This window comes from Pempheris klunzingeri, chromosome 11, assembly GCF_042242105.1.
Source record: "Pempheris klunzingeri isolate RE-2024b chromosome 11, fPemKlu1.hap1, whole genome shotgun sequence".
Lineage (NCBI taxonomy): Eukaryota > Metazoa > Chordata > Actinopteri > Acropomatiformes > Pempheridae > Pempheris > Pempheris klunzingeri.
Genome location: NC_092022.1, coordinates 19,756,415 through 19,768,638, shown reverse-complemented (window position 1 = coordinate 19,768,638; position 12,224 = coordinate 19,756,415). Strand labels below are relative to the sequence as shown.

General features: G+C 40.7%; 1 protein-coding gene across 1 annotated transcript; it reads left to right on the top strand.

The window, feature by feature from the left end:
• Positions 1–4,013: 4,013 nt before the first annotated feature.
• Positions 4,014–11,770, top strand: rad21l1 (RAD21 cohesin complex component like 1). Its single transcript, XM_070838965.1, has 13 exons — positions 4,014–4,160; positions 4,248–4,377; positions 5,451–5,550; positions 5,745–5,858; positions 7,895–7,986; positions 9,052–9,153; positions 9,860–9,958; positions 10,146–10,375; positions 10,476–10,557; positions 10,650–10,792; positions 10,876–10,986; positions 11,242–11,307; positions 11,588–11,770. Exons 1-13 carry the CDS (start codon positions 4,014–4,016, stop codon positions 11,768–11,770), a joined length of 1,599 nt encoding a protein of 532 aa, XP_070695066.1.
• Positions 11,771–12,224: the final 454 nt, after the last annotated feature.

Here is a 12,224-nt window from a genome sequence, read left to right as displayed (position 1 = left end):
CACATATAAAACTGTCCCCCAAACGGTCTCAAAAATCAACAAAAAACAACAATATTTATCATATTACTTCACTTTAAGTAACTAGCTTACATACCTGCAAAATTGTCTGAATGAAACACAAATCTACCCATCTATCAAAATATTTGCCTATAGAATCCAAGAAAAAGAAAATCCTCTTAGGGAGTTCAAAGGCTAGTCATTTAATGGACTACAATATGTCCTTCTTGGTGCAGCTTCATAGTATCTTTGCTCGCCATGAGGCGGCCTAATGCGGAGGACTGCTTTTGAGCACACTGACCAAACTCATGATGACAGCAAAGCTACAGCTAGGGGGCTGCCAACCCTTTGAGAATAATATACATGTGCATCCCAAAGCACACATGAGAAAGAACACTGGAGTTTAAATCTTAGAAATATAAAGCAGAATTGTGCATATCTATATAAAGTAATGTATCTGCTCAAGTGACCTGCTTCTATCAGAACTGAACTGAACTGGAATAAAATGAAAGTGAAAATGAAAATTCCCATGCCAGCAGGACGCCAAGCCAAATGTGCAAGAAGTATCAATTTAGATGCAAAGTAATTTATTTTCCCCCATTGTAAAAGAAGAAAAAAACCCTTGGGGATAAGCTTTTCACTCGCAACCGATATAGGCAAGCACTGAGATTCAGCCAGGGGAATTAAAAGCAAAATAACTTATGTGGCACATCACATTTAGAAAAACCGGCAAATTAATGCTACATTGGCGCGCACACACGCAATAGTTGTGGATTTTTTAAAACCAATTACCAAAATCTAAAACAATGATTTACGGCACCCTCTTTTTAATTATTGCAGCTATACTGTGTAAGCTTCTTTTCTACAGACAGATGGAAACTTTACGGTTAACATGATTTTAAACTATTATCCAATCCACTGTTTTTTGCCATCAGAGATGGAGTAGGAGTTTAACCAGCACAGCGCACAGATATACAAACGCTTTAATTAGGAAGCACTCCGGAGATAATGACTGTGGAGTTTACACAGTCCAAAACATTGTCCTGCACATCCTCATCTGATTTACAGTCCAATTCTGTTCTCCTCAGTTTCCCTAAAACTCTGTCTCTAAAACTTTGTCTCTCTCTCTCTCTGTATCTTGAAATCCAGATCACGGTTTGCCGTACCAGCTGTTCTTGTGCAGCAACACCACCCCAGGCCAGTCAACGTAACAACAAATTTATGTTGGCATGTTTAATTCCTGGTCTGAGATTGCTGCCTCAGTGGTGACTTGAGGACAACTTTTGCTCTTGACTTTTTGTGTGTGTGAGAGAGAGAAATAAAGACAGAGAGAAGAGGAATTCAGGGATCTTCTCTGTGTTTAGTTTCCTGCACCCTACCTGTTGGCTGAGACGTCCACAGTCACGTCTGACAGGTTCATGTTGACGTCAGCACTACACACTCCTGTTTTATTAAAAAGGTAGGGATAGTTAGCAATAGATAATCATCAATCAATCTGAAATAAATAATCATCTATTGTATCTAATGGGCTAAACGATGAAAAACTGCCAGTGGTTTTGTTTGCTGCAATAATGTGGAGCTGAAACCACTAGACAATCAATCAATTAGTCAATTAACAGAAAAAGAATCAGCAGCTATGTTGATATGATGATGAACTGTTTTTCAGCTCACAAGAGGATTGTCTGTTTGAGTATCAGCAATTTACATACAAAGTTAAAGTAAAATTACTGTACAAACCCTAAAAACACCAAGTCAAAAACAAAGTGTTACTGGACGTGTAAAAAAAGACCACAGATGAATCGGTAAAATAATCAGCAAAAATCAACCATGAAAATAATTGTTAGGCGCAGCCCTGTGATACTGGATGATAAACTCAATATCAAACATGATCACAGAGCAGAAACAAGTCTCTGATTCAGTCTCAGTAAGATTAAACACTGCAACTTTCCATTAAAGCTGCTTTTTTGAAGCCTTTTGTGTTGGCTTGAATTAGACTGCAGAAGCGTTGACCACTGAGCCTCTTCCATATTTGATCTGTAACAGTGAAACTGAGATTCATCCTCCAACAGTGAACAGGTTGTTTCTTCCTATTGCAGCTTGGTCTGTATCCCATGCACATAGTCAGTATCGACTCACTGTGCTTATGCCCCGACGCCCTCTAGTGCACACAAATGGAAAGAAACAAGAGGAACAACTATCAGCCAAACTACTAGATAGCCTATTTACCCCTGAAGCCATTTTTTTCTGTATCGCCTGGTTTTGAAAATATTTTCTATAAATCTACATTTCTGGCCTCAAAACCCGTTTTGATGATTTGTTGTTAGTTTTCTTGCAGCCACTTGGCCATCATTCTTATCAATACAAGTGATCAGGGCTGCTGCTAATGTTTATTTTCAATATGAATGAATCTGCTGATCATTTTCTCAGTTAACTGATTAATTGTCTTTTCTAGAAAATGCCAACTATAATTTCCCACGGGCCAATTTTAGACTTTCATACTCTGTTTTCATCGAACGAGCAGTTCAGTTTTCTATCAATCAACTATTCAACTCATCATCATCTCAGCTCTGAAGCTCCCAACAAAACAACAGTGTGGTTGTGAGGGACCTTTAAAGTGACAACCCAAACATAAATGTCTATGCTGTATCCTCAGCCCTGCCCTGCTCCACTATTCAATAATTTAAAAAGTGTGAACAACAAATTGTCAGACTATCTAGGAACAGTCACACAACATTGTGATTGTTTTAGAAAAATCTTTAGCAAACACTAGCATCTGTCAGAATTTGAGAAAATAAGATAAAACAGCTTTAAAGATTGTAGAGATGCTTTTCTGTGGTTGTAGTAATGAAGAGAGTAGTCCAAGACTCAATTTACGAGCTCGGAGTCTAACATCACAGGCATAGATGAGACTAAAGAATACAGAGCAAAGCTTTCACATATATATAGGATTCCACAAGCAAGATCTGGTTTCAGGTATGTGAGGGGGTACCCCAAAGATGGACTTAACCTTTACATGAACTGACCATCGTCCAGACAAAGTGGAGTCAGGAAGATTGAATGCTGACTTGAGGGGAACGTGCATGTTATCTAGGACACATGTCCCTGCAGCATGTTACATGAAAAAGACATTCTAACAAAGATGAAGCAGCATGGGATAAAATAATATTCACAACATACTGCTGAACACCTTCTTACTTACTCTTATCAGCTGGGCTTTTTAAAATCGTTTGAATCTGGAGCCCATTTGAGATCAAACTGGAAATAATTACATGAGATCATAGTTAAAGATAGTTAAAGAAGTTAACCCCCTCTGATTTGATGCTGAACACTTCACTAATGAAACAATTCATCTAAAGTGCATTTCTGTCCGTGTTTCCTGACTGTAAGTGACCTTATAGACCTGACAGTGATCTCCAGCAGAAAAATGAAGGTCACAGTACTCTACAGTAGCCTTAACCTACCTGATATCTGTCCGCCACCGCTGCTTTCCTACTTTGTTGTTGTTGTTGTTGTTGTTGTTGTTGTTGTTGTTGTTTGTTTTGGCGGAAGTCGCTGCCTTGTGAAGTCCTCGCGCTGCTGTGCACGCTCACAACGTCAAAGCGCGGTACTTTCAAAGTGAAGGTAGGCTGCTCGGCGGAGGCCCAGCTAGCTATGTACACCTTTAAAATGAGCCACTTTGACAATTGACTGTTTCTGCTCAGCTGAGAACTGTATTAAAACACATGTCGCTATGGTGACTAGCTAGCTACGTCAGACAAAACTAGCCATTACCGTCGCCATGGAGCTAACAAGCTAGCTAACTAACCGCTAGCATAGAGCTAACTCACAGACTCTGACCCCAGAAGTTCAAGCTTTTTCTGTAACATTACCCCGAATAACAGCTAACTAGTCGTTTTGCTAGACTCTAATGTCAGCTAAATTAATGTTACAGCAAGGTTATAGACCCCGTGGAAACGTCTGAACAGCCATGGTTGTGTTTGTCACAGGTGACAGCTAGCTAGCTCCGGTACGCCAACATGATGTTCTACACTCAACTCTTCACGTCCAAGCGGGGCGCTCTGTCCAAAATCTGGTTAGCTGCACACTGGGAGAGGAAACTCACAAAGGCCCACGTATTTGAATGCAATTTGGAAACGACCATCCGAGACATAATTTCCCCAAAGGTAAATACATTTGTCAAAACCATAGCATAATATCAGACCTAACTTAAGGTGTGAGAGCTGTCTGAGATGTATGTGTGATCTTTGTAGATGAAAATTGGTTTGCGGACATCTGGCCATCTTCTCATTGGTGTGGTCAGGATCTACTCCAGGAAAGCAAAGTATCTTCTTGCAGACTGCACCGATGCCCTGGTTAAAATTAAAATGGCATTCAGGCCAGGTAACACATCCTGTTTTGTTTTGTCAGTGTCAACAATCGCTTAAGTTGTAGTGACAAACAAAGGTGCCACAGGCTCAGATGGCCGTGGTGCTGCATGGGACTGGCAGTGCAAAGGTAGGGAGGTGACAACTATGGCCATCAGGAATCTTTTATTTAAGGGAAAAGAATGCTTTTGAATACAAAATACTTGCTGTTTTTGTTTGTGAATAAATGAGGCCAAAACCTGAACTCTGAAAAAGCTGACTGCAGTTAAAGGACATCACCCTTTAACCATGTACGCATAGGTGAAATTTACATTGGCCAACACTCGCCCCCTGTTCACTTCCATTCTGTGTGAGTGAAGGGGCAAATAAAACATTTGTTTGTGTGGAGTGCAGCTTCGGGGAACTTAAACTGGCCAATTAAGAGCCTCAACCAGTAGCATAGCAGTGTGTGTTTGAGCACACTTAGCTGTCATTGATTTCCATGTGTATCCCATCCTGTACTGCCCACATTGGCAAGATATGAATTTCAAGGTAATTCGCCTGCATTCACACGTGTCATCGTGCCCTAACAATGTAGAAACTGCTTCTTTCACAATCTGCATGGATTGAATGAAATCTCCTAAATTGCATCCTTCATAATGATCATTAAGTTGAACCAACTCTTCTCTAAAACAGTTTCAACCAAAAGTGAACATTTCAAGCTTCATTAAGTTAGAATTTATTGCAGGGCTGCTATGTTATGCTACATTAGGTTTACCTAGTTGTACCCAAATTAACTTGCAAGGAGTGTTAATACTGGTACTGGTGCACTGGTAACTCTTTCCTTAATCAAGACAACCACCAGAGTGTGACATGGATATAATTACTTCATTTCCTGAAGACTTCATCAATAAATTCAGTTTTCTTCTTGACCTTTTGATACCAGTGAAAGTAACAGCACACCGCCTGTAATTTGCTTATTCTTCTTTTTATACCCGTTCCAAAGAAATACCTCCGCAGTTTATTCATTGGTTGCTGTTCTTATCCCTTCTAGTTCTAAATGCAGCACATATTTGTATTATTTGCCCTCTTTGTCTCTTAACACTGCAGGTCAGACAGACATGCCTGATGAGGGGATGGAGGCAACACTCAAAGCAATTACCTTGATGGAAGATTTCACTGCCTTCGATGTCCAGCTCCCACACCCAAGGTACAGAGCACTTTTAGAGATCCTCCTACATGCTTTACATGACAAATTAAATTTTCACGCTTGGATTTGAAACCTGTCTGATGTAGCAGGGCTGACCCATTCACTTACATTGTCATGCATGTTGTTTGTTTAAACCTAACGAATAAGTGTCCTGTCTGTGTCCGCACTGTGTTCTCTTCATACTGGAACACTAGTAACATAGATGTCGTAGACCATTTTTCTCTGAACCAGAGTCGATCAGAGGAAATCACTCTGAAAGAAGATTTTGGAAGTGGCTTTCTGAACTTGGTAGATTTCGGTAAGAACAAGTCTGATACTTGCTAATCTGATGTGTGTTATTTGTATTTGCTTTGTTAATGTAGAGCCCTTTTGTGTGTGTGTGTGTGTGTGTGTGTGTGTGTGTGTGTGTGTGTGTGTGTGTGTGTGTGTGTGTGTGTGTGTGTGTGTGTGTGTGTGTGTGTGTGTGTGTGTGTGTGTGTGTGTGTGTGTGTTACATACTGCTCACAAGTTTGGGGGCACTCAGGGAATCTCACATTTCCAGTGAAAACTCAAGCACAGAGTTGCAAAATGAAGACAAAATATAGTCAAAAGACATTGACTAAGTTAGACTTTTACTTGAAATAGTAATTTTAAGTGCTCCAAACTTTGTTTATGTGAAAAATTCCTCCATTTGCAGCAGTTAAAGCCTTGCAGACCTTTGGTGTTCTGGCTGCTTTTGTCAAGGTAATCTAAAGAAATTTCACCCTGTGCTCCACTCCCACGAGTTGGATTGGCCTGATGAGCACTTTTTACTATTCATAATACCACACAGTCAAGCTGCTCCCACACAACAGCTCAGCAGGGTTAACACCTGGTGACCACCACTCCACAGTGGACAGATTAAAAGCTGACTGCTTCCTCTCTAAATAGTTCCTGCATAGATTGGAGCTGTGCCTTGGGTCATTGTCCTGTTGTAGGAAGAAACCGGCTCCATTGAAGCATAGTCCACTGGTTAGCATGGTGATGCAAAGCGGAGTGATAGCCTTCCTTATTCAAGATCCCTTTTACCCTTTAAAAATCTCCAATATACCAGCACCAAAGCAACTGCAGATCAAATGTTCTTGTTTGTGCTCTAGACATCTCAAACTTAGACTCATCTGTCTATAACACTTTTTTCCCAATCTTCATCTATCCAATGTCTGTGTTCTTTTGCCCATCTTAATCTTTTCCTTCTTTGGCCACTCTCAGATGTTTTTCCTTGCTGCTCTGCCTAGAAAGACCATTGTTTTGTGTGTACTGTTTACTGAAGCTGCCAGTTGAGGATCTGTGAGGCATCTGTTTCTCAAACTAGAGACTCTTTCTTAGATGTGCAATGGGGCCTCCCACATCTCTTTCTGTTCTGTTTAGAGCCAGTTTGCACTGTTCTGTGAAGAGAGCAGTGCACACCGTTGTGTGATATTCCGTGTCTAGGCAAAATCTCACATGGAATAGCTTTCATTTCTCAGAACAAGAATAGACTGAGTTACGGAGGAGACTTCTTTTTTTCTGGCTGTTTTGAGGCTATAATCAAACCCACTCAACTAGCCTAAGGAAGACCAGTTTATTGCTTCTTTAATCAGCATAACAGTTTCAGCAGTGCTAATATAATTACACAGTGGTCTAATGATCAATTAGCCCTTTTACACAATAAACTTGGATTTGCCAATGTGTCATTGGAACACAGAAGTGATGTTTGCTCAAAATGGGCCTTGTTAGGCCCATGAAGATATTCCATTAAAAATCAGGAATTTCCAGCTTGTCATTTATCACATTAACAATGTCTAGACTGTATTTCTAATCAAATGAATGCTATTTTAATTGAAAAAAAATCTGAGTGTCCCCAAACTTCTAAATTTTGTGTATTGTCAACACATCCCAAAAAAAGGCTGAAACCAACAATAAATTGATTGTACTTGTGCAATACTTTTTTCCCTCTGTAGCCAAAGACTGAAATCTCTTTGAAATTCTTCTGTGTCATTTAGGCCCCAACAAATAGCTATTTACTCCTGACTGATTAACCTTTAAAAGTCCATAGGTTTCTAGAGATGCACAGTTTTCTAACAGCCTAGAAATTAAATGATGACCGTGGCCTGTTTTTAAAGATGGAGTAGACTTGGGGCTGAGTCCCACTGACAAAGGAAGAAATGCGCTGAGTGAAAGACTAAGCATTGTTGGTCTTGGTCTTTTCGTGAGATTTGTTGACAAAAATACATGACATCATCAACCCTCTCCTTTTACAGCATTGTTTTCCCTGCAGAACTGACATCTCACACTGACTTTTCTCCTCATTTTGTGTAATCTGATGGGTAGGAGATGAGTCCCAGAGCTGCAAGACTGTGTTACTGGATATGAGCTTCCAGAGCCTGGCTCAACATGGAGACACTTTTGGGGATGAGGATAAGGGGTTCGACCTACTTGGTAATGATTGTGAATTGACAAAGATACGTTCTTGTCATATTTCAACCTAAAGAACATCATGCACTGAAAAAAGCCATCCTTGTGTTTAGACTCGCTTTCCAATAGTAAAGTTATAGGATTATAGTGGACTTTCACCTTTTGCCAGACTAGGCAAGTTCCATGTCTGGCTATAATCCATTTACACCAGTAAACAGTGTTATGAAAATATCATTTTGACAAAGATTGTAGAGGTTTGAACAAGAGAAATCAGACAGGTTTCCTGGTGTAATGTTATTAGCTAAGAGATGTTGCCTACTGTTCATACACATACACTCAATTTAAAAAGTGGCGTATCTGACATTTTGAAGGAACTGGATTAAGTAAACTCAATTCAGGCGCTTGATCTTCCAAAGTCGGATATTGGAGACTAATTGAGTCACAGTTTGGTCTCATCAGGAGCCTGTGTATGTTGTAGATCAGAGGGCATTTAAGGAAAATATAGCTATATAGTGATAGCCTGCTACAATTTGCCTGTCATCTATTATGTATTTCAGTGAAATGTCACAATTCATATGGTAAACTCATATGAAGGTATATTGGAGCTTGGCCCAGTTTCCCTGTGGTGTTTAGTTTAGTTTAGTTTAAGAGCAATGTCCTGGTCATAAACTGAAATATTTGACGTCACAAGTTGACTGGGACTGCTCAATCGAAGCAGTAGGTTTGGTCTGTGTCAGGCTAGGCTATCTCTGAAGGACCAGCGTTCGTAGGCCATGTCTATGAAGGATCCAGCCTCTGAATTGTGACACCAATAATTAATAGCATCTGACATACAGCATGGCCTGACTGCTCAGTAGGTCTTGACAACCAGTGAATGATAACAAAGTAAGAAAAAGCTTCTCTCTGCACTCATTCATCAGTCTTGTGGCTTTGTAGCAAGAAAATCCCACTTCTGCTGCAGATCACATTAAATACTATAACTATCTAAAGTAAATCTTTGCCTTTAGTATGTCTATGGTAATTATTTTGCTGTTTTTTATAAACAAAAACAAGAGTGAGTGATTGTTTCCATTTTGAATGACCCTATAGACTTTCTGACAACCTCCAGTGATCATGCTGAGTCTATTGACTTCATCTCAGAAGAGCCTCAAAAGGAAAATCCAAAGATCTCCTCACTGAGTTATCAGCAAGGTAACAATTCATAAGAGGAGTGGGCGATATGGCCAAAATCTTCTATCACAGTACATGTAATTTTAAATCATAGTAATGGTATATGATACAGTAAATTGAATAATTCCATACCTATCACATTTGATTATTTACTTCTTTTTCTCCTATGGAACTTTAATACCACATAATAAAAAAAACAGCGTTCCCACATGAGACAACATTTGAGTTAAAAACAAAAGACTCAAAACAGTAAAACACTGAGAAACAAATGAGAACAATGATACCGAGTGGTACAGGTTTTGATGTAAACAGGCATAAATAAATACCAGCCTGACTTCAGTCTGTGTTGTGTTCACAGTTTCACTCTCCTCCTCCTGTCCCAAATCATGATAGTTTGGCAGGCAGCTGGACTTGCGAGATCACGCTAGAATAGTTCCTGCAGTGGAAACGGTATTGCCAAATCTCTGCCAGTTCACACTTTTCCACCGTTGGTGTGGTATATACCGACATGTTGCCCAACCCTAATTTATCCTGGTCAAGATTAAGCTTCACGTTATCAGTGCTATGTCTGTATTGTGTATTCTCAGCTGGGGTTGTTTGCATACATGATGGTTTTGTTTCATGGTGCAGCAGCACCAGAAAGTCTTGTTATGCTCTGCTCATCAAGAGAGTACGCTTCTATTCAGACTTATTTTCAAACTCAAAATAGACTCCATATGTCTTCCAGATGCAGACACAGTGGCAGTGGAGGCCCCCACACTGAATGAGACCACCCTGCTGCCTAATGAGAAGGAGGCCTTTGCCCTTGAACCTGTGGCCATCACTCGTAAGCACAACCAAACACCCCCCAAACCACCACTGCTATAATTCTGAACATTGCTATACAAAGAGGGCCAAGCCCAAAACTTAAAGCAGTTGGCCTGGTGTCTGTTTCTTGTGACACAAACAGCAGGCTCTTCGTGCTCCACACAGCAAAACAAAGCAGTCTTATGACCTCCCACGCTTCTTTTCAGCAAACTTGGAGAAGAAGAGGTGGAAGAGGAAACGCAGGTTGGTCGTGGACCAGGCTAAACAGCTGACCAATGAATCCATCAGAGAGCAGCTCTCTGACTATTCAGATCTGGTCGCCCCTCTGGACATGGCCCCGCCAACTGTGCAGCTCATGCAGTGGAAAGAGAGCGGAGGTGCAGACAAACTCTTTGCACAGCCATGCTGCACTGCAGTAGCTCCACAGATAAAAAAGGTACAAAGATGAACAAATCCCACCAATGTTGATCTCCATCATAAAAAAACTGAATCTTGTAAGTGAACATTTGAATCAAATTGAAATCACTGCTTTGCAGCTCTTTGCAAAGAGCACTTTCCAGGTTAAACATTATTGTGCATCTGAGGAGGTTGAGTTGATGCGCCAGGATGGACAAGAGGGTAGGAACTTGGATATTCAAGCAGTTTGAGAACTACAGTATATCTCCTGTTATGCCTTTTGTTACATGAAACCTGTCTCATTTCTTATTTAGTTCAGAGCGACATAAGTGCCCTCACCACGGAGGCTGTCAGTGTCGTAGATTCGTCAATAGCTCCTGAAAAAACACACGACACTGAGCTGACAGTCCTCGATCAGAATGACAGCCGGCGTGAGAATTACTCACAGCTCACACAAGTAAGCATCAGCATCTCAGGTGAAGAGAAGGTGTGAACCTTTTTACATGTTTACCTGTATAATCTGAGCCGTGTGTCTGCCAGGGTGAAAACAGATCAGAGTTAACTCATCCGGAACTTCCATCAGAAGACTCCATATTTGTCCATCCATCGTACATGGTGCAAGAGACGCAGTCGACCTCCCTCCACACTCAGGTCAACACACACACATTCACAATTACAAAAATAAACAGGGCAGGGAATTAAACTCTGTTGAGCTCCAAATTTCACTTGCCTTATCTTTGGAATGAAAGTGAACTATGAATGGATTGTTATCTGTAAAAATGGCCAGCGCAGTAGACGAGCTTCAATCTATCAGCTTTTGCCAGATGGTGGGTGTTAATTTCCCATGCTGCTTTGGAGATGTGCCCAGCATCACTCACTGAAATGTGGTCCTGTTTTCACCTGCAGTCTGTGTTGGACAGCCAGGAGAGAGAGATAACCAAGCAGATACAGAAGCTTCTGAACACTCTAAAAGTAAGAACCTAAAAATAAATATTCATGTAAAGCCTGAATGTTCTTGACACAGGGCTGTTTCTGTGTGAGGCAGTGTCCCTGCTCTGTTTAATATTGAACGACAGATAGAAATCTATAGTCAGTGGACAGGGATTTAAAAAGGAGAAGGTCAGGGCAAGATTAGGGATAATGTTGGGAAATTAAATTCTTCTGTGTGTGTGTGTGTCTGTGTGTCTGTGTGTGTGTGTGTGTGTCTGTGTGTCTGTGTGTGTGTGTGTGTGTGTGTGTGTGTGTGTGGCAGAGCCAGAGCGACAGTGACACCCCGTTCAGCCTGGAGGCTCTCTGTAAAGGCAGCACTCGCTCACAGGCTGCGACCACTTTCTTCTGTCTCCTGGTCCTGAAAAAACAGAAAGCCCTCCACCTGCACCAGAGAGCTCCCTATGAGGACATCTTTGCCACACCTGGACCCAATTTCTATGATTAGTAGCACGTTTCTGTCTCTATGTAAAGTTCCCCAGTTGAATAGGTTTCTGGGCTATATGGCAAAAAAAATCTCACTTTGATTATATGTCACACACAATGGTATGTTTGTGTGTGTGTGTGTGTGTGTGTGTGTGTCTCAGCACTTTTACACACTCCTTTTGCTTGTTCTTGGCACTTTTTGTTAGTGAGAAATTGGGAAGGTATCAATGAAGGGGCATCTTGTGTGAACCTCATATTGTTTTTATTAGGCCTCTGACATCACATATTAGATATTTTAAATGATTAAAATAGCGAGAATTTATTTATTGTTACTTTATAGCAGTAAGATCTGATGTGATGTCCTTACTCCTATGGTCTTTCATGGTCACTCAGTGTTTTACACCACTCCTTACTCCTCTATTTATTCTAAACATGATTTTAAGAGTCACCCGCTGTATGTAAGGCCTGTTTTATCT